General features: G+C 41.7%; 1 protein-coding gene across 3 annotated transcripts in view; it reads right to left on the minus strand.

Annotated features, from left to right (window-relative positions):
• DOK5 (docking protein 5) overlaps window positions 1-16,626 on the minus strand; it is a 178,854-nt gene extending 162,228 nt beyond the window's left edge. For 2 of the 3 annotated variants that reach the window (XM_032142551.2, XM_032142555.1), the window contains exon 1: window positions 16,207-16,626. In XM_032142551.2, the coding sequence (XP_031998442.1) occupies window positions 16,207-16,272 (66 nt within the window). In that variant the 5' untranslated portion in view covers window positions 16,273-16,626. Of the gene's footprint in view, window positions 1-15,729; window positions 15,780-16,206 lie in introns of those variants that run through there. The other variant, XM_032142554.1, reaches the window with a different exon arrangement.
• Between the last annotated feature and the right edge of the window lie 4,398 nt (window positions 16,627-21,024).

Consider the following 21,024-nt stretch of genomic DNA (forward strand, 5'->3'; position numbering starts at 1 on the left):
AAAAAAAAAAAAAAAAAAAAAAAAAAAAAAAAAAAAAAAGAATCTGCTAAGAATGACTAACCCCCAGGAAGTGAAACCAGTCTGGTGTTGGAGAAAATTTTTCTCTTCATTCTATCCTTTTTTGTGTTGTTTTATTTCTCTACCGTGTATATGTAATACAAAATAGTGGTTAAATTAAAAGAATTTATATATATAACATATGAATTTATATATATGATATATATGTCATCTATATATGATATCCTTTGTTGTAGATAGAGTGAGTCCATTTTCTTTCTTTCCCTCCCTTTGTCTTTCTTTCTTTTTCTTTCTTTCACTTTCTCTTTTTCTCTATTTCTTTCATTTTTTGCCATTCTTTGCCAGAAATTAAACTCTGCTTTTTCTAATATCAGATCACTCTTGGAATCCAAAGTAAAGAATAAATTCAGTTGTTTGGGTCTGATACAAGTCATGGCAATTTTGGAGAAAAATCCCAAGTTTTCTCTGCTGTTTTCCACTCAGGAAGCCAATGGTGGGATGCTGGGGAGACCCACTTGGGAGTGAATAGAACGTTCCAGGTACTTGAGATGCTCTTCACATCCACAGTCACACTTCCTGAGCAGAAGTGAACAGCTGGTGGGGGAAGGAGGGCAGGCATTTCTGTCTCCATCTTCCGCAGTGGAAGCCGAGGTGTAAGCAGTTCAGTGACATGGTCTGCTCATAGCAGATGGCCGGCAGTAGAACAGGGGTGAAAATTGGGCCCTTCTCACCCTGGCCAGGTTTCTCTTCTACCAGTTTGGACTGTGCTGGGGACTGCAGCTGCGATATTGCCAAAAGGCTACAAGAATCAAGAATCACACAATAGAATTCCACAAACCTTTTGGAATTTCTTGACATATATGAATATGTGTATGCATTCTATGCTAGGGTGACTCACCTCTTTCATAATTTAACATGCAAGATGTTATTTCAGGTTTTCAATTCTTCACTTAAATATTTATTGAGCACCTACTGTGTGCTCAGATACTATTCTAGCCACTAAGAATTCAGCTATGAACAAAACAGAAAAAGACCGGCTCAGTGCTTGTGGTTACTAGAAGAAACAAGCAACAAAGAAATGAATAATTTAAGAAATCATTACAGTTGTGAGGCATGATCCTGCATGCAATTAAAAAGGAGTGAGACAGAGAATACCTGAAGGAGACCACTTGAGATTGGATGGTCAAACAGTTCCCTGGGCAGGGGACTTTTGACCTGACAATGAGGTCAGAGCCTGCCATGGAAGAATGTTACTGACAAAGGGAAGCGTGAGATGGCAAAGACATGGACGGAAAAGAGTTCACCATTTGAAGAGTGAAAAGTAGATGCTGTAGCCAGAGCTTAGACAGAAAGGAAAAGAGGCTGGGCACGGTGGCTCACGCCTGTAATCCCAGCACTTTCGGAAGCCGAGGTGGGCGGATCACAAGGTCAAGAGATCGAGACCATCCTGGCCAACATGGTGAAACACCATCACTACTAAAAATACAAAAATTAGCTAGGCGTGGTGGCATGCGCCTGTAGTCCCAGCTACTTACTCGGGAGGCTGAGACAGGAGAATTGCTTGAACACGGGAGGCGGAGGTTGCCATGAGCCAAGATCATGCCACCGCACTCCAGCCTGGTGACAGAGCAAGGCTCTGTCTCAAAAAATAAAAATAAGAGAGAAAGGAAAAGAGAGGCTCAAGATACCAGATATCCAGGAACAACATAAATGCAACATTCAGAAATTATATCTAGCACTCAGTACAAACATTCACATCATCCCCTATCTCCCACTCTTGCCACACAGCTAGACACACTTGAAGCATTTTATAAGATTGACCAAGAATATAGACTGAGCTGTATTAGTCAATATGTATTTATCTGATTAAATTTAAAAAATATATATGTATATATGTATGTATATGTATATATGTATCGTTTCATTCAACATACATTTATCAAAAGTGCAAATTCATAATTTAATTTTTAGAGTAAAAATAAATACAGTAACAGTTAACATATAATTTGTCCTATCTTTTAGGTAAAAGATTTCCATAGAGCCATTTCCCAGGAAGGTGTGTTTTAAGAAAGTAAATTATGATTTATATGTTTCTAAGTGCTCACTAAATAACTACTTTTTGAGTTGAGTAAATATTACTCTTAAAAGAAAAAATCCTGCACAACTGAAAAGATTCTCATTATAAAATGCACTGAAACTCAGCCTCAAGTTAGGGAAATCTATACACAAATGAGTCCATTTCTTACCTAGTAGACTGGCAAAACGTTGAAAAGGCTCTCGGGCCTAATGTGACAAAATGGGAGGAAACGGGCTTTCTTGTGCATTGCTGGAGAGCATCCTCCAAAACAACTTTCATGAAATTCTACGTGTGAATACGCTTGGAACAGTAAGTCCCACTTCTAAGAATTTATTCACCTCCAGGCTCTCCACTGGGTGTGATGAGGGGTGGTCTATAGCACTGTTTGTAACAGAGGGAAAAAAATGGATTTACCCCAATGTTCCATGAAAGAGATAGATGTTGGATTCGAACCCAGGCTCTGACATGTAAGGCTGTGTGAGTTGGCCAAAAACTTAACCTCTTAGTATCTCAGTTTCATAATTTGTAAAATGGGCATAAAATAACATCTACTTTATGCACATATTTAACAAATAAAAGGAAGGAAGGAAGAATAAATAAATAATCAAATAAAATATATAAGATATATCCATACAGGGGAATCCTATCAAATTATTCAAAACTATGATATACCACTAAATAAGAAATCCATGGCTCAGAAGACTATATAAGTATAAATTGAATGCAAATGCACATACAAACACACACATGCACACACACCCACACACACACAAAAAACTACTTATATATAGACTATTCTGGAAGAAACTATTCACAGTGGTTGCTTCTGAAAAAGGGAACTAGATGATTCTAGGAAATGAAGATGAAAGGAAACTCTACTCTTCAGTATATAAACTTTGTATCCTTGAATTTTGTACCAAGGGTACGTATTACCTACTCCAAAAGAAATCAAATAAAATTTAATTTTAATGGAGTAAATCCAAACCTTTGATATTAATTGCTGTATTTCCTGATGATGAATTTGCAGATTATATATAAACAACTACGAGAAATTCTAAAATGTTCTACTGTTCAGAAGAGAATCCACTGCACAATGAGATGGGATATAGGCACAGTTTTCTATTTGTCTTCTTACATCTGAATATACCATTCCATTCTTCTCACAGGAAGTAAAACCATTCATCCATTCAATCAACAAATACTGAGAATTTACTAAGGACTATGACCTTAGTAACAAGGTGATACTTGTTACCTTGTTACAAGTGAACAAGATAGCCAAAGTCCCTGGCCTCAGAGAACTTACTCTAAGATATAAATAATTTGTAAAATGGGCACAAAAGAACACCTACTTCATGCACATATTTAATAATGGAAGGAAGGGAAGGGAACGGAAGGGAAGGGGAGGGGAAGGGAAGGGAAGGGAGGGGAGGGGAGGGGAAGGGAAGGGAGGGGAGAGGAGGGGAGGGGAGGGGAGGGGAGGGGAGGGGAAGGGAGGGGAGGGGAAGGGAGGGGAGGGCAGTGGAGGGGAGGGGAGGGCAGGGGAGGGGGAGGGAAAGAGGGAGGGAGGGAGGAAAAGTACATAAGCAAATAATATATGGAAGGGAGGGAGGGAGGGAAAGAAGGAAGGAAGGAAGGAAGGAAGGAAGGAAGGAAGGAAGGAAGGAAGGAAGGAAGGAAGGAAGGAAGGAAGGAAGAAGGAAGGAAGGAAGGAAGGAAGGAAGGAAGGAAGGAAGGAAGGAAAAATACATAAGCAAATAATATACGTAAGATAAAACTTATGTCTCTTAGAGTAAGTTCTATGAGACCAGGGACTTTGGCTATCTTGTTCATTCCCTCTCTTACAGAAGACAAACAAACAAGAAAAAAAAATGTAGATATAAACAGAGAAACAGAAAGAAGAGAAATAAATGGCACAAAATAAAAAAATTGTTAAGTTTTATACATGGATTTAAATGAGGTGATGTTCTAGAAGGATGTGAGGAGTCAACTTTAAATGTTGTAGTCAAGGCAAGTCATTCTGAGGCAGGAATATGGATGCCAAGAGACAGCCAGCCAGGAGAAAATCAGACATAAGAGCATCCAGTTAATGGAGAAGACGGATTCAAACCAGTGAAGACTTCTCCAAGAGGACAAACTCTCTGGGAAAGGTTCCTATCCAATCTCACTTTACACCACACTGAATTGATGGATGCTGAAGACTAGACTAGGTTCGTGATAACTTCCAGATTTGAGGCCACTGCTGGTGGAATGGAACCCAGACTCAAAAAGTGGCTCTTTCACAGATTAGCCAAAATTTCTGCACTTTGGTGGAGAGAAACCTGGAAACCGAGAAATTAGTATAAAGAGTCAGTTTTGCTAGGGGACTCAAAGAGGTATGATTTCTTAAAAGTTTGGAAAATAAATTTCTTTTATTGAATGAATGTATGGTGTTAAGATAATAAAATGAATTCTAAGAGTTGAATTGCTCTTCTAAACATGGAAACTTGTATTAAATGAAAGCACTGAACTCAATACCAGTGTTTTCACTAATTTGAGTTAGTCCATTCATGAGACTTGCTAGTTTCTCTTTCTATTAATCACAGCAGTATCCATTGTACATCTGAATGAAGGGAAGAAAAAATAAGGGCTTGGGCAAAACCAAAATAAGGTTGTACAGTTTTTAGGGGGTGAGAAGTGACATATACATGGTGATACCAGAGGAAAGTTTTGTAAGAGGATGGTTTTGGGTACATGGGAGATTTTTCCCTAAGCACCTAATTTTTAAGTTATTTATATAAAATGATGACATTTGGCAGCTATAAGTAAAGAAACTTTAGAATACCTATTTTAAAAAATAAGTACACTGGTCTGCAGTTTCCCACACTTCAGTCCTGCACCCTTTGGATTTGCACTGCATCTGTGTACCGCCACCTACCTCCAAAATTTTTGCCACTGCATGGTCATATAATACCTGCACTGTAAGTTAACATTAATTTAGTTACTTTGCTTTTTTAAATAAATAAGCTTTATCTAAAGAGGAAGCACACATTCTTATCTGAAATTGGAAACCAGTATCACTTGAAAGAAAATGTAAATTTTAACACAATATAAAGTTAATTAATGCAATGAAACATGACGCTGTCAGCCTGAACACTCTGCACCTAAGTCAGGATGGTCCTCTCTAGGAAAAGCCCTAGTAGTCACCAACTCTTTGAGTTATGTTGGACAATAAATAATACTTTTTCTCATTTTATGATTGAATGTTGTTTACTACCCTAAAATTATCTCTCCAGATATATAAATCTCACATTTGGACAAAGCTGTTAGAGTTAATAGGCAAAAATACTGTGGCCAGTCTTGTAATCGAAGGTCTGCCATTTTGGCTAATATATTCAAGTCTTTATGTTCTAAGATAGGATTTCACTGGAGGCTCCTAAATAAACCCAATATTACAAAAATATATCACAGAAGTCAACAGCAAGAGGAAGATAGAATGCAACCTTATTTTTTTATTATCAAAAACATGACTCTTCCGCTGGAATATGAGTGAATTAATTTCCACCAGGCCATGGTTCTTACAGACAATAAACTAAAAATATCATTCAACATCTTACCAATAAAAAATAAAAATCAATAGTATGACTCACTGAGTTTCTACTGTGAGTCAGGCACAGGATTAAGAGCCTGGTATATTCATCTTTCGTATATTATCCTCATTTTTCATATATAAGTAAGGTAAAGATCAGAAAGAATAAGCAATTTTCCCTAAGGCCACAGAGCCAGTAAGTGGCCAAGCTGAGACCAAACTAAAGTGTGAGCCTCAAACTTCCGCTATTTCCACCACAAAAAAAAAACTAATGCACCAATTAAATCGTGTGTCTGTGTGTGTAATGAGAGAGTATCCCAAAAAGATTTCTAGTAGTTATAGACATTTATTTTAAAATTTATAGTAAAAGGCAAAGGAACTAGAATAGCTAAAACAATTTTGAAAAAGAATAAACTGAGAGGGATCAGTGTGCCCTATTTCAAGACTTATTGTATAGTTACAAATACAGACATATGTAGACATGTCACTGTACATATATAAGGCATATAGAACAATGGAACAGAATAGAGGACCCAGGCAAAGACACACATAAAAATGCTCAATGAAATAAAGACAACCTTTTCAAAAAGGTGCTGGACATCCAGCTGTACATCCATAGGCATAATCTTGACCTGAAATGCACACCTTATACAAAAATTACCCAAAATGGATGATGGACTTAAATATAAAACATAAAACTATAAAACTTACAAAAAAATTGAAACATCTTCAGGACGTTAGGCTGGCAAGACAAGACTGAGAGAAGATACCTGCAAACTACGTATCTAAAAGGGATTGATGTCTAGAACATACGAAGAACTTTCAAAATTCAACCGTTAAAAAATAAGCAATCCAGGCATTTTACTGAAATGGATGACAAACAGGAACATGAAAAGATGCTCAACACTGCTACACTTTACAAAAATGCAAATTAAAACCACAATAAGATACCATGACACACCTAGAAGAATGGCTAAGATAAACACAGTGATGACACCAAATGCTGGCAAAGATGCAGAAAAACTGATTCACTCACACGTTGCTGATGCGAATGTAAAACGGTACAACTCCTGTGAGAACACGGTTCAGCAGTTTCTTTAAAAACTAGACACAACTACTCTACAACCCGGCAGTTACACTCCTGGACATTTGCCTAAAGGCATGAAAACTTATGTTCACATGAAAACCTCTACACAAATGTTTATTTGAGTATATCAGCTTTATTCATGATAGCCAAAAACCAGAAACAACCCATGTCCTTCAAAGGTGAGTGTCTAAACAAACTACAGTACCTATGGTACATACACACCAGGGAACAATACTCAGCAAGAAAAAAGAACAAACTTATACACAAAACAACCTGAACGAATCTCAGGGGATTATACTGAGTTTTAAAAAAGCCAATCCCCAAACGTTACATACTGTATGGTTCTTTTACATTACATTCTTTTTTTTTTTTTTTTTTTTTTTGAGACGGAGTCTCACTCTTTTCACCCAGGCTGGAGCGCAACGGCATGATCTCAGCTCACTGCAACCTCCACCATCAGGGTTCAAGTGATTCTCCTATCTCAGCCTCCTGAGTAGCTCTCCACTACGCCCAACTAATTTTTGTATTTTTAGTAGAGACAGGGTTTCACCATGTTGATCAGGCTTGTCACCAACTCCCAACCTTGTGATCTGCCCCCCTCGGCCTCCCAAAGTGCTGGGATTACAGGCGTGAGCCACCACACCGGCCTACATAATATTCTTTTTAAAAAATTCTGAGACAGAGTCTCATCTTGCTCTATCTTTCAGGCTGAAGTATAATAGTATGATCACGGTTCACTGCAGCCTCAGCCTCCCAGGCTCAAGTAATCCTCCCACTTCAACTTCTCAAATAACCAGCACTACAGGCGTGTACCACCACACCTGGCTAATTTTCTGTTTTTAGTTTTTGTAGAGACAGTCTCACTATGTTGCCTGAGACTAGTCTCAAACTTCTGGGCTCAAGTGGCCCTTCTGCCTTGGCCTCCCGAAGTCCTGGGATGACAGGAATGAGCCACCAAGCCTGGACTCCATTTACGTAATATTCTTAAAATGACAAAATGACAAAAGGAAAAAAGATTAGTGGTTGTCAAGGGATTAGGGATATGGAGGACAGGGGCAGGAGAGGCAGCTATATAAGAATACTGTGAAGGATCCTCCAGGGGATGAAATGTTCTATATCTTAATTGTATCATTGTCAATATATTGGTTGTTATATTGTCCTACAAATTTGAAAGATGTTACCATTGGGGGGAAAGTGGGTAAAGGGCATGGAATATCTCTCCATATTATTTCTTACAACTACATATGAACATAACAATTATCTAAAAATAAAACTTCAATTAAAATAATGAAATATTGATCTTAACCTTTTTTTTTTTTTTGAGATGAAGTATCACTCTTGTTCCCCAGGCTGGAGTGCAGTGGTGCAATCTCGGCTCAATGCAACCTCCACCTCCTGGGTTCAAGGGATTCTCCTGCCTCGGCCCCCTGAGTAGCTGGGATTACAGGCACCTGCCACCATGCCCAGCTAATTTTTGTATTTTTAGTAGAGACAGGGTTTCACCATGTTGGCCAGGCTGGTCTAGAACTCCTGACCTCAGGTGATCCACCCGCCTCGGCCTCCCAAAGTGCTGAGACTACAGACGTGAGCCAGCGTGCCCAACCTGATCTTAATCTTTAAGAAGGCATAGCAGGTGGAAAGTGGGAGAGGCTGGGGCAGGGAGGACCAGACTTCTGTAAGAATCTCATACAAGCTGCAAAGCATTGTCTCAGAAAAGTCACCTGCATCCTCTCACTGGAGCCTAGTTAACAACTCGGCTTAAGAACACAAGACACACAGTTAACAATTTTGATCTCTGGGATCCAGGGCATAAACAGAGGGTGAGAACACTAGTGAAATAAAGGCAGCCCCCACAACTGCTCTGCAAAAATCAGCTTCCAAACACTTATCCAAAATGTAGCCATCTGCATTCTAGAAAGAAGCTATTTTAATTTAAACATTCACATATATCATGTGGCATTTCTAAACTCACAATTTTATTTTGAATTTCACAGGAACGGGGGGCTCGCACCATAGTCTCTTCAAGGCTTAGAATCTCCAAAGGTTCAATTTCCACCCCACTAGGATCAAATTCCTAGAGTAAGAGAAAAGTCAAATTTGCCCTTCCTCATTTCACAAAAATAGAATAGAAAAATATCCGCAGGCAACTTTTCACTTCAATATTTGACCTGTTACTCAGATTAATTCCTCTTTAACTATAGTGAATACATTAATCTCTTGTTAATAATACAAATCCAAAATTAAATCGTCAACTCCTTGAGGATGGTGATTGCATCTGCCTTATTTAAGGTGGTTAACACTAATAGGTACTCAAGAAATATTTGAGGAATGATAAAATAAATGAAAGAAAATATATTCCAATGAAAACTAAGTTCTTAAAATACCAAACGATTCCCCACAAAAATTACAAAGCTGCTTTAAAAATAAGTATTTCTAGTCTTCTAATAAATATGATTTCAAAAATACATTGGCAGATGTGGGGACAATCATATCACTAATTTGGTTTATGTCTATATACAAAGTCACTAAATTGGCCACTCTTTGCCTAAATCAGTTTTGGGGATGATGATGTAAAGGCTGACTTTATGCACAATTAATCACCTCATCCACATGGACAATCAGATGAAGATGACTGAAATACCAGCTGGAAAGCCCTTCTGACATGGCAACCTTGTCAATGAAGCTGATTCAAATGGAGCCAAAATAATTGAGTCATCCTGACTGATGCATGTATATATACGCAGTCTATCTGGCCATAAATTTCCCTACTGGCGAAGTTATCCCAAAGCCTCTTGTTCTTAAGGAGTAACTAAACTTCACATATCTTACTGAATAGTTGCATGAGTTTGTAGGTGCATATATGTGCATGTGCATACATATACTTAAATAACAATAGCATATGATGAGGCCCGGCGCGGTGGCTCCCGCCCGTAATCCCAGCACTTTGGGAGGCTGAGACGGGTGGATCACCAGATGTCAGAATACAAGGCCAGCCTGGCCAACATGGTGAAACCCTGTCTCTACTAAAAATACCAAAATTAGCCGGCTATGGTGACACGTGCCTGTAGTCCCAGCTACTCAGGAGGCTGAGGCAGGAGAATTGATTGAACCCGGGAGATGGAGGCTGCAGGGAGCCGAGATCGCACCAGGGCACTCCAGCCTGGGCAGCAGAGCGAGACTCCATCTCAAAAGCAAAAAAAAAGGAGTATATGAGTTCATTCTATTTGTATAATTTTCATATTATGACTATGACTTTGTCATGGTACCATAAAAAATGTCTGGATTCCTGAACATCTAAATCTAAAGACCTCAAATGAAACATGAAAGCGTTTGTGGCATACCAGGTCAGGTGAAACTAGAAAATGAAAGAATTAGAAAATGTTTATTTTTAAAACCTGGACACGAGCTGACCAATTTTTAAAATTTCTTCTCTGCCACAAAAGAAAACAGTCCCCGAGTTAACAAAAATACCTCCTAGTCCAGTGAATTCACTCAAATTGAAGTTACATGAAGAGGCATTTCTCCTCATTTTCTATCTCTACCATTTGTGTAGAATCATAAAAAGTCTTATAAAGGCGAAATCTTATAAATTCCTTCTGTATCAACCATCAACGCCAAGCAACATTTGGTACTTGGACTAAGTTTGTTTTCCTAACTAAAAAACAAGTTCTTTGAGGATAAGAACAATTGCAGTAGAAACAGCGAAATAATAACCAGTTAAGTGTCATTGCCTCTAACCACACTGGAAGTAGGAGTGAGAGCCCTAATAAACATTAATTGGGTTTTTACTGTGTCAAGCATTGTGTTAAGCTCTTTATGATCGTCATCTATTAGGTGAGTAGTAAGAGTCTCCATATTTTTACAGAAGATGGAAGCTTATAAATATTAAATAACTCACCAGAAGTCACATAACCAGCCAGTGAGTTGGGATTTTAACACAGTCACATGTCAGAGCCTGTGCTCTTAAGCCACAACACAGTGATGGGGTCATTAATTTATTCCACAAATCTTCATCAGATGCCCACTCTGTGCTGGGCGCTGAACTAAGCACTGGGGGACAGCTATGATTAAAGAAGAGAGAAACAAGTCCCAGCCCTCATGGAGGCTCACATGTCCTTGGCAGTACATACGCAACACAAAAATAAATGAGGAGGGGATAATAAGTCTAGGGAGAAAAGGGGGCAGGGAAAGAAGGAAAGGAGAGGGAGGAGAAACAAAATGGAGTGGTCTGAGGCCGGGCGCAGGGGCTCACACCTGTAATCCCAGCACTTTTAGGAGGCTAAGGCTTGTGGATCTCGAGGTCAGGAGTTCGAGACCAGCCTGGCCAACATGGTGAAACCCCGTCTATACTAAAAATTTAAAAATTAGCTAGGTATGGTGGCGCATGCCTGTAATCCCGGCTACTTAGGAGGCTGAGACAGAAGAATTGCTTGAACCCAGGAGGCGGAGGCTGCAGTGAACCGAGATCACACCACTACACTCCAGCCGGGACAACAGAGCAAGACTCTGCCAAAAAAAAAAAAAAAGATAGATAGATAGATAGATAGAGGCCTTAAAAGCCTCACTGAGAAGGTAGGAGCTGAGAAAAGGCTGAAGGAGGTGAGAGAGCAAGCCAGGAGGAGGTAACTAGGGAACAGCATTCCAAGCAGAGAAAACAGTAAAAGAAAGGGTTCTGGGGCAGCATAGGGCCTCATGGCCCATTGTAAGACTTCTCTGCAGTATATGGAAGGTCACCAATGGTTTTGTTACCAGACAGGGGTCCTCATCCAGACCCCGAGAGAGGGTTCTTGGATCTCTCACGGCAAAGATTTCAGGGCAAGTCCGTAAAGTGAAAGCAAGTTTATTAGGAAAGTAAAGGAACAAAGAATGGCTACTCCATAGACGGAGCAGCCCCGAGGGCTGCTGGTTGCCCATTTTTATGGTTATTTCTTGATGATATGCTAAACAAGGGGTGGATTGTTCATGCCTCTCCTTTTCAGACCATATAGGGTAACTTCCTGACGTTGCCATGGCATTTGTAAACTGTCATAGCACTGGTGGGGGTAGTGCTATGTAGCAGTGAGGAAAACCAGAGGTCACTCTCATGGCCATCTTGGTTTTGGTGGGTTTTGGCAGGCTTCTTTACTCCAACCTGTTTTATCAGCAAGGTCTTTATGACCTGTATCTTGCGCCGACCTCCTATCTCATCCTGTGACTTAGAATGCCTTAACCGTCTGGGAATGCAGCCCAGGTTTCAGTCTTGTTTTACCCAGCTCCTATCCAAGATGGCGTTGCTCTGGTTCACACGCCTCTGACAGCTTCAGCAGCCAGGTGACATGACCTTTCTTACATTTCCAAAGGAACACTTTGCTGTATTGAGAAGGCACTGGCGGGAGCAAGAGTGTAAGCAGGAAGTCAAATTAGAAGACTGTTGCAATGTTACAGGGAGGAGACGAGGAGGGTTTGGACCAGGGTGATAGCAGTGGATAGCATGAGGAGACAGCCGGATTCTAGATGTATTTCAAAGATACAGCCCACAAGATCTCCTGATGGATTGCCTGTAGGGGTGGGAGATGAGGGGAGAAGAGTGAAATAACACCAAGGTTCGGTTGTGATTTTTACCTTCGTAACCAAAATGCTGGGACCTCTAGTGGCTAAAATGGAGGGGACTCTAGAAGCAGCAGGTCTGTGAGTCATCCAAGTGGAGATGTGGGGCAGACAGGAGAATTTACATGAGTGGAGGTCAGAAAAGAGGTCCAAGCTGCTAAGTCCTTGGTAGACAAGAGCACAGAAATGTCACTTAAAGGCAAGTAGCTGAGGGATTGTGCGTAGATAAATAGACCCGAGTTTCCGTTCTGAAACTTGGATGTGGGCAAGCCATGACAATGATTGATTGGAAAATCATCTCCATTGCAAGGAAAGAAACGAAGTGAGAATTGTTATGTGATGCCATCTAAGTCACACATTCAGCAGGTTAATGTTGTACAAATTGCCTGATTTGCCTCTCCCCTAAAAAGAAATTTTTAGTGCATTTAGTGGATTAGTCAAATAATTATAGACAGCTGCTCCCCTCCTTCCCCCAGCCCCCCCAAATAGTAACATCAACATTCCTGAACAAATTCAGTACCCAGGGCACAGCTGGAGACCTCCAGGAACCAATGGGGATTAAGCTGGGGAATACAGATGTGAAGATACTGAAACTTTTGAGTTAAATGAATTGTATTTCATTAAGCTTTTTGATGTCTAAAGAAGAGAATAAATCTATACATATTTGATTGCTTAATCATTTAAACTCTTTAGGATTTCAAATGAAGGTGACCACTTATCTGTGACCCATTTGAATGGGAATGTTTTTAGAATGTTTCCTGTCCTGTTAAAAAATCACATACATAAATATATACGTATATTATATATTATACAATATGTATATATGTTGTATGTATATATTTATTCCTATGTATAAAAATACACACACATACACACATATGTATATAATTTGTAAAAGTTTATTCCATTGAAAAAATCTGGAGCTGCATAAACATTTATGCCTTTGTACACTTCTACATAGAAAGAGAAGGAAATAGATAATTCCTATATCCGTCTACCAATCCTAACTCATCTTTGATTAAAGAAAATGATACAAGCAGAATCAATGTTCTAGACTTTCATCGCATTTTCACAAATATCTTATTTAATGCTCCCAAGAACATCATTAAATAGTATTCATTGTACGGACTAGAAAACTGAGGCCAAGAAAGGTCAAAGGTCAACAAGCAATAGAAGCAGAATGCGCTCCCTTCTCTTTCTCCAAATCTGAAGAAGCATTTATTCCTTGGCACAAGGAACAGCTGCTTACCATGAAATGCTTTTGTATTTAATTATAAACCCTCCCAAACATGGTCCGGATTCCATTAATAAAAATACTGTTGTACTAGTTCCTGAAGGTTATAAATGGCAAGACCATCCATGCATTATATAGTTCAGCACATATTTCAACACGAACTTACCAAGTGCCTACTCTGTGCTAGACAAAATAAATGCCCTACCTCTCTTTGAAACTTGCACATATTCCTAGAATATACATGTCGCATGCTGTTCTAGGCTATATGTAGCCTAGATTAATATCACTAACACTCCTTACTGTGGACACAGGGTCCCCATGCCAATTCCGCACAGCACCCTTCACCAATATTTGCAGCCTCTGTTAAAACTTTGGTTTGCACTGCGTTCTGGCAACTATGTAATCAGCCTCTTTTGTAAATTATACCATAAGAATATTTTAAAAATTAACTGGTGAGAAAACCAATGCTAACAAATAAGACCAGATTTATTTGATCATATTTTTGACCTTTTCTCTCCATGAGCAATAACCATAATTCAATAGATACTCTGAAGTCTGAATGTGAACACAGACAAAAAGAATAAATCTTGAGAAAGTATACTGCTCACTAGCATCCAAAATGCTGTAAAATATAAAACAAATACAAATAAACTGTATTTCTGTTCCTTCTGCTTCAAATATCTGTCCATAAATGTTGGCACACACATAGGGCTATGTTGTGTCAATTGTAATAATTTAGAAAAAATAATCTCAGTTACCACAAACAAGAAAGTGATGGTAATCAGTCTTTCAAATAAATTACCATGTGTCACAATTTGGCATAAACTCTGATCCTTATGAATAATTCATATTTTGTGCATTAATAATGCATGTCCTCTTCCCATTGGAATGCTCCCTAACACAGAATGGATGTCTCCTACCAATTCCTTCCATTGACATGATGGGGTAAAGCTAAATTAGAATGCGGGTTTGTTTTTTTTTGTTTTTTTTAACTTACTCCCCTTAAAATGGTAACACTTGGGCAGCCTATAAGCATACCAAAAATAGAAAGTTCCCATTATTGTTTCCCCTTACATGGGAGTCACTCAGTAAAGTACCCCCAACAATGGGTGCTCTTGCAGATGAGAATATTTGCATAGCAGAAAAGAAAACCAAGGAAACTTTGGCAGAGCTGATGGAAATGGTGAGTTCTGTTACATTTTTCCCTAATTACATATGTATATATTCACAATAACACAGGACATAATTGCTAAAACATGGTCACCAGCAGGAGAAAAAAAAAAAAGAAAAGAAAAGAAAAAGAAAAAGACCAAAACGAATTAGGCAAGAGTTTTATAATAATTGCGGATGTTCCTCCCCACAGGGCTTCCCTCCCTAGCTGAGTTTACTACTGTGAAATTTCTTTTCAGTTTTCAGTAAAAGTATCTGGCACATTAAAACAGTCCAAAGACCAAGTAAGAGAAAGATGCCAAATGGCACATATTTGTAGAGAAAGCTATTCAATTTATCACTCATTATCAATAGCGGCATTCCACACCATTACTGACATTATAATTATTTCAGGCATTACACCAAAGGATATTTTCTCTCCCCCCCCACCCCGCCTCCCCACCCCCACTTTTCACCGCCTATGTCCAAACGCACAGGATCAACTAAAACAGCGACAACACTTGATAGGAGGCAAAGAGAAATGAGGGACCTAGTTTGAAATTTTTAGGAAATAAAAAAATCATTCCAGTATCTTCCCTCTCCCTCAAGAATTCTTTCACCATCATTCAGGCCCAAGGAGAGGAAGGGTGGGTTCTCTCTTGAAGCCTCCTCCAGCGAAGAGCCAAGAGAGAAAGGGGTGAAAGAGAGGGAGTTTTAAGGAAGGAGCTAGCCTGTGTCAACATCCGTCCCAAGTGCCCTAAGATTCATTCATTCTTCCTTTCAGGACATATGTAGGGAGCACTTGCGCTATGCCAGGTATTAGGTTCCACGTAAATAACCCTCCCGTGGACCTCCAGGGTGTATTCCAGCAACAGAAATCCAGCACCCCGGCTTCGAACCAGGGAAAATCCAGATGCAAGTATCTACCCAAGTTGGCCCCGGCCAGAGGCCAGCCCGCACCGCCCTCGACACGACACCTGGGACAGAGGTCGGGGAGTCCAAAGACAGCTTACGCTTGGCAGAAATCTCTCCCTGGGGTCAGAGGGTTCGTGACCTCGTTCACACCGAGTATGCGTGTCCTCTTTCTCAACCAGCCGATCCATCCCCCGGAAAAGTTAAGCTGGCGGCGAGTGGGAAAAGAGGGGAACCAGGGGCATCCGGCAGGCACCCCCGCCCGGGTTTCTCAGCTCCAACTTCCATGGCTACCGAGAAATATTTATTTCGAGTAGATGGGCTCCAGTGGCTACTGAAGCCCAACACGCGGCCACCATTAGAAAGCCAAGTCATCCAAGAGATAAAGATAGATCCATTACATACCTAGAAGCTGGCCTTACAGTGACAGCCCCGGAGACGCGGGTTTCGGCTGAGAAAGCCACCGCGCAATTCTCCGGCGCGCGGCCGGAGACTCTCCGTCCACCCTCCAGGGATGCTGGCTCAGGAGAGAGACAATCGAACCGGCGAACAGCAACACGGAGAGGATCGATACTCACCCCGAGGCGTCTGCTCCGGATCCTCACGTACCCTTGCTTCACTATGTCATTAAAATTGGAAGCCATCCCAGACAGCCGGTGACCCCCCTTTACCCAAGAGCGCGCACCCGAAGTGGCTTTGGGGAGGGTGGAGGGCAGGGTCAAGACAGGCAGTCGGTGGGAGAAAGTTGGAGAGGTGAAGCTGCTTCGGCCACGCTGGGAGAGGCTTTAGAAGGCGCACATCACTTTCTCTGTCCCCCGCAACCCTGACAGTGGGCGGCCGGCTTGCAGCCACTTTCGGGGAGCGCAGAGCGCGGCGCGGGGAGGCGAGGCTGGAGCGCCGGCGTCAGCTGACTCCGCGGCTGGCCTGCCAGGAGGAGGAGCGGCGGCGGCTGAGGGATCCAGCCCTGCCTCCTCCCGGCCGAGAAGGAGGAGAAGGAGGAGGAGGAGGAGGAGGGAAGAGGGAGGAGGAGGAGAAGGGAGGAGGAGGGAGGAGGAGGAGGAGGAAGGAGGAGGAAGGGGTGGGGGGCTAAGAGGAGGAGCCGCGCGAGTCCCAGCACCCGGCTGCGGCCACCCGCGAGCAGCCGCCCTGGAACGCGCTCCCAGCGCCTCCCACCCACCTTTCCCTCCCCGCTTCCCCTTCCGATCCCTCCCCTCCTGGCGGACCCGGAGCGTGCCCCCGCCGCCCCCGCACCTCGCCCACAGCCTACCGAGATAGCGCTCGCTCTCCTCGCTCCAATGACTTATTTTAGGAGGAGAGGAAATTTCACTTTTTTCCAGCCGCCGCCCACCCCGCCTTTCCCTTCAGCCCCTGCCCTTTCCCCGAGAAGGGCCGATTTTGCGTGCGTGTCTAGGGGGATGGTGTTGCCGCGGCTCGCCTTGACCTTGGCATCTGAGGAGAGGGATATTGTCACCGCCTAAGCTAAATGCTTCCTTGGGTTTCCTTGGTGTCAGGGACCTAGCCCTCGCTGGCGTCATTTGCCACAGTTTCCCTGTTTGAGCCTGTCTTTCCCGCCGTAATGTGTTTCCCAGGGGCCTGAGACTTGGCCTCATCACTGTCTGTCCCCAAAGCCTGACCCCAGAGCAAGTGCTCAGTAAATCCTTGTGGTTACCAAGATGGCCACCTAGGTGCCAGGCACTCTCCAAGCCTTTTGCATGGATTCACTCATTCAAACTCCCCTGCACTTTTTGAGGTAGGTGCCCTGTTATGTATACACCAGGCCCATATTTAAGCCTCCTTAGCCTGGCAATAGAGTTCTCATTGCCATTATGAGATACTGCCTATACAATAAGATGAAGAAGGGGACTGGATTTCACACTCACCTGTCCCTGACTGCATTACCTCCCTAAAGCATACTTGATTGACAATTACTAACACACATTGAGCACCAGTGTGCTGGGCATTGTACTAATCTTGTCAAGGGAATAATGAATTAGGTACCAGCATCCACGTTTTACAGACTGAAGCGCGGAAGAGTCAGACCCCTGGGACTTGCTAAGGGCTCACAGCTGGCCACTATCAGAGCTAGGACTGAAGGGAGGTGCGTGTAGTGCCCAGCTCTGCTCCTAAACATTCTCCTATTCCTTTTCTGAAGAGTAGATCTCACAGAAAGAGAGGTTACTAGTTGATTTCCAAGGAAGATCTTTCTAAGCATTTGCACCATTCACAAAGGCAAAGATAATAATCAGAAATTAGACAAAAATTCTTACTCACTGGGAAGTGACCGAGCTAAAGCTAGGGATCGCTGCTTAGAGCCATTGAGAAGAGGATTCAGTTACTAGTGGATTGTTTGACCTGATGACATCCACAGGTCTTTCAAATCTAAGACGATATGAATCTTCCCATTCTCACTGGGAACATTAGCTTTTAGTCACCTTGGCTAGATGAGTTTCAGTTAAAGAACAGAATCCCCCAAGGATGTGTCATAGGAGAACCAAGACTAAATGGGGACAATCAAAAAGGAGATATTCGGGCAGGGAGAACTATTTTTGCTACATAGTAAACCATCTGTCTTCATGTTGCCATTCTATGGAAAATGATGTTTTAATTTTAAATCTCTCACCAAAAGAGATGAAATGGTAAAATCATTTGGAGAGCTCTTTCTGAAGGATTGGAACTTAAAAAAAAATGCTGCCCATGGTTGCTGTAAAATAGAGGTGTTCATGGAAGGCATTTATCTAACACATCATTTATAGACCAAATCCACAGTACTACAGAAACAAAAAATGAAGAAATTAAGGCATAAGGAGCTTGAAGTGAAGGGCCCACAATAACAGAAATAATTACTGACAAAAACTGAAGGCAAGAAATCCATCCCTTGATAGTTAATGCTGACTACAATCAACATCCACAAATAATTTAACTGGAACTGAGGAAACTAGAATCAAACCAGAAAATATCAAACTAGATGTGAAGGAACAAATGATTTCTTTTTTAAATTGCAAGACTGAATCTAATATATGGTTTTGTTTGTTTGGTGAAATCAAATTGACATACATGCAAAACATACAGACTGTGATATACTATTCATAGGACATTTACACTTGTCCAAATTGTGCAACGCAAGCCCTGGTAGCAAGAGCAAAGAGACCGGGCACAGTGGCTCATGCCTGTAATCCCTGTAATTTTTGGGGAGGCAGATGTGGGCGGATCACCTGAGGTTGGGAGTTCAAGACCAGCCTGACCAACATGGAGAAACCCCATTTCTACTAAAAATACAAAATTAGCCATGTGTGGTGGTGCGTGCCTGTAATCCCAGCTACCCGGGAGGCTGAAGCAGGAGAATCACTTGAACCTGGGAGGTGGAGGTGAGCCAAGATCGCACCATTGCGCTTCAGCCTGGGCAACAAGATCGAAACACCGTCTCAAAAAAAAAAATTAAAAAAAGAGAAAGAAATGGAAAAGAACCATTCACAGAGGTAGGCGATGTAACGGGTGCTTACAGAGTTCTACAGTGTACAACTTGCCTGACCATATGCTGCCAAACAAACATACTATCACACGTGATTTAGTTTTACTGGAAATATCTGACAAAAAAAAATACTATTTCATTCTGTGTTTGAACTCAATTTTTGAACATTTAGAGCTTCTTATTTGTAGTATGCATTTCTGTTTGTTTCCTCAGCATCCAGACTTTGTTCTTCCCATAGTAGTCACCATTTTCACTTTGAGTGTACTTACCCCTGTTCCCAGCTCACGTGTGCAGCCCTGTCCATGGCCTTCCTTTGGACGACTAGTGGTTGGTGAATGGTTCAGATATGGGCACATGACCTAAGGTGGCCAATTCATAATGAGTTGGGTTACTTTTACTGAATACTGGGAGGAAGACTCGCACTCCAGCTGAAATGGAATCTGGATGGAAGAGGCCCAGGAGCTGCTGGCACACATGGTGAGACCCCAGGGGAGGGCTTATCGAAGAGTGAAGGCCACACTAAAGGAGCAGAACCAAGACATAAAGAGAAGCAAACCAGATCCCGACGACACTGTTAGAACCCCTCTTCCAGCACCCCAAGAAGTTAAATAGATGTGAAGCTTTTGTAACAATTAGACCATAAAATATAATGATTTAATATGGATAAAAGTTTATTTATTTTTCATGTAACAGTTTATCCTGGGCAAGTAGGACACTTAGTCCTATAAGGCTGCCTAGGGATCCAAGCTCGTGGTTCAACCCTGGCACCTCAGGACATGGTTTTTCATCCTTGAGTCTAGTCATTGTCTGATACGGTTTTTCTGTGTCCCTACCCAAATCTCACCTTGAATTATAATAATCCCCACATGTCAAGGGTGGGGCAAGGTGGAGACAATTGAATCGTGGCAGTGGTTTCCCCCATTCTGTTCTTGTGGTAGCAAGTAAGTTTCATGAGATCTGATGGTTTTATAAAGGCAGGAGTTCCCCTACACAAGCTCTCTTGCCTGCTGCCGTATAAGACATGACTTAGCTTCTCCTTTGTCTTCTGCCATGACTGTGAGGCCACCCCAGCCATGTGGAACTGTGAGTCTATTAAACCTCTTTCCTTTATAAATTATCCAGTCTCAGGTATGTCTTTATTAGTAGTGTGAAAACAGAGCAACACCCTCTCATTTCCCAGGAAGCGGGAAGAAAACACGGAGGGAAAATAACCTTCTAATAAAAATATGATCCAGATGTGTCAAACATCTCTTTTTCTTGCATTGCGTGGACCAGTGTTTTGTCACATGGCCACACCTGGCTCCACAGGAAAATGGAGAATGAAGTTTTCATTTGGGCATGGTCTGTTACTGAAAGAACAAAATGAATCCATAATGGGCAGGTCCATTAGCACACTCTACCTCACCAGTGCCACTCCTAGACTATTTAATTGCACAAGCTCAAAAATTCCCATTTTCGCTTAAACCAGCCCAAACTAAGATATTCTGTCACTTACCACTAAAGGAGTCCGGCCTAAGGCACCGTGGCACTGTGACTTGAAGCCCAAAGAATCTCAACTAAATTGGGTACAGATACATGTGTAAGGCTCAGATGAATTGAGAAAATTCCAAAATTTTCTGTGGCATTTCCATAATGCTATGGACCGACAGAAGTGAAAGCAACTGCAGCCAACTGATCCACCTCTGTTGTTTGGGAATTGCTACACCAGTCCCAACAATGAGTGATTCTCATGGCATGAGTCCGAGTGCAGCCCCAGTCACTCTCACCATAGGCTGGACAGCTGATCAAGGCTGGGCATTCCACGTGCCTCATCTGGGATTGTCACAGGGATGAGCATGTGACCTAGAAGAGCCAATCAAAGTCTTCCCTACAGTAAACAGATGAAAACATGAGGGCCCTACTCCTAACAGCTTTCAGCTAGCCCTGA

Source organism: Hylobates moloch, unplaced genomic scaffold (assembly GCF_009828535.3).
Source record: "Hylobates moloch isolate HMO894 unplaced genomic scaffold, HMol_V3 SCAFFOLD_21, whole genome shotgun sequence".
Taxonomy (NCBI): Eukaryota; Metazoa; Chordata; class Mammalia; order Primates; family Hylobatidae; genus Hylobates; species Hylobates moloch.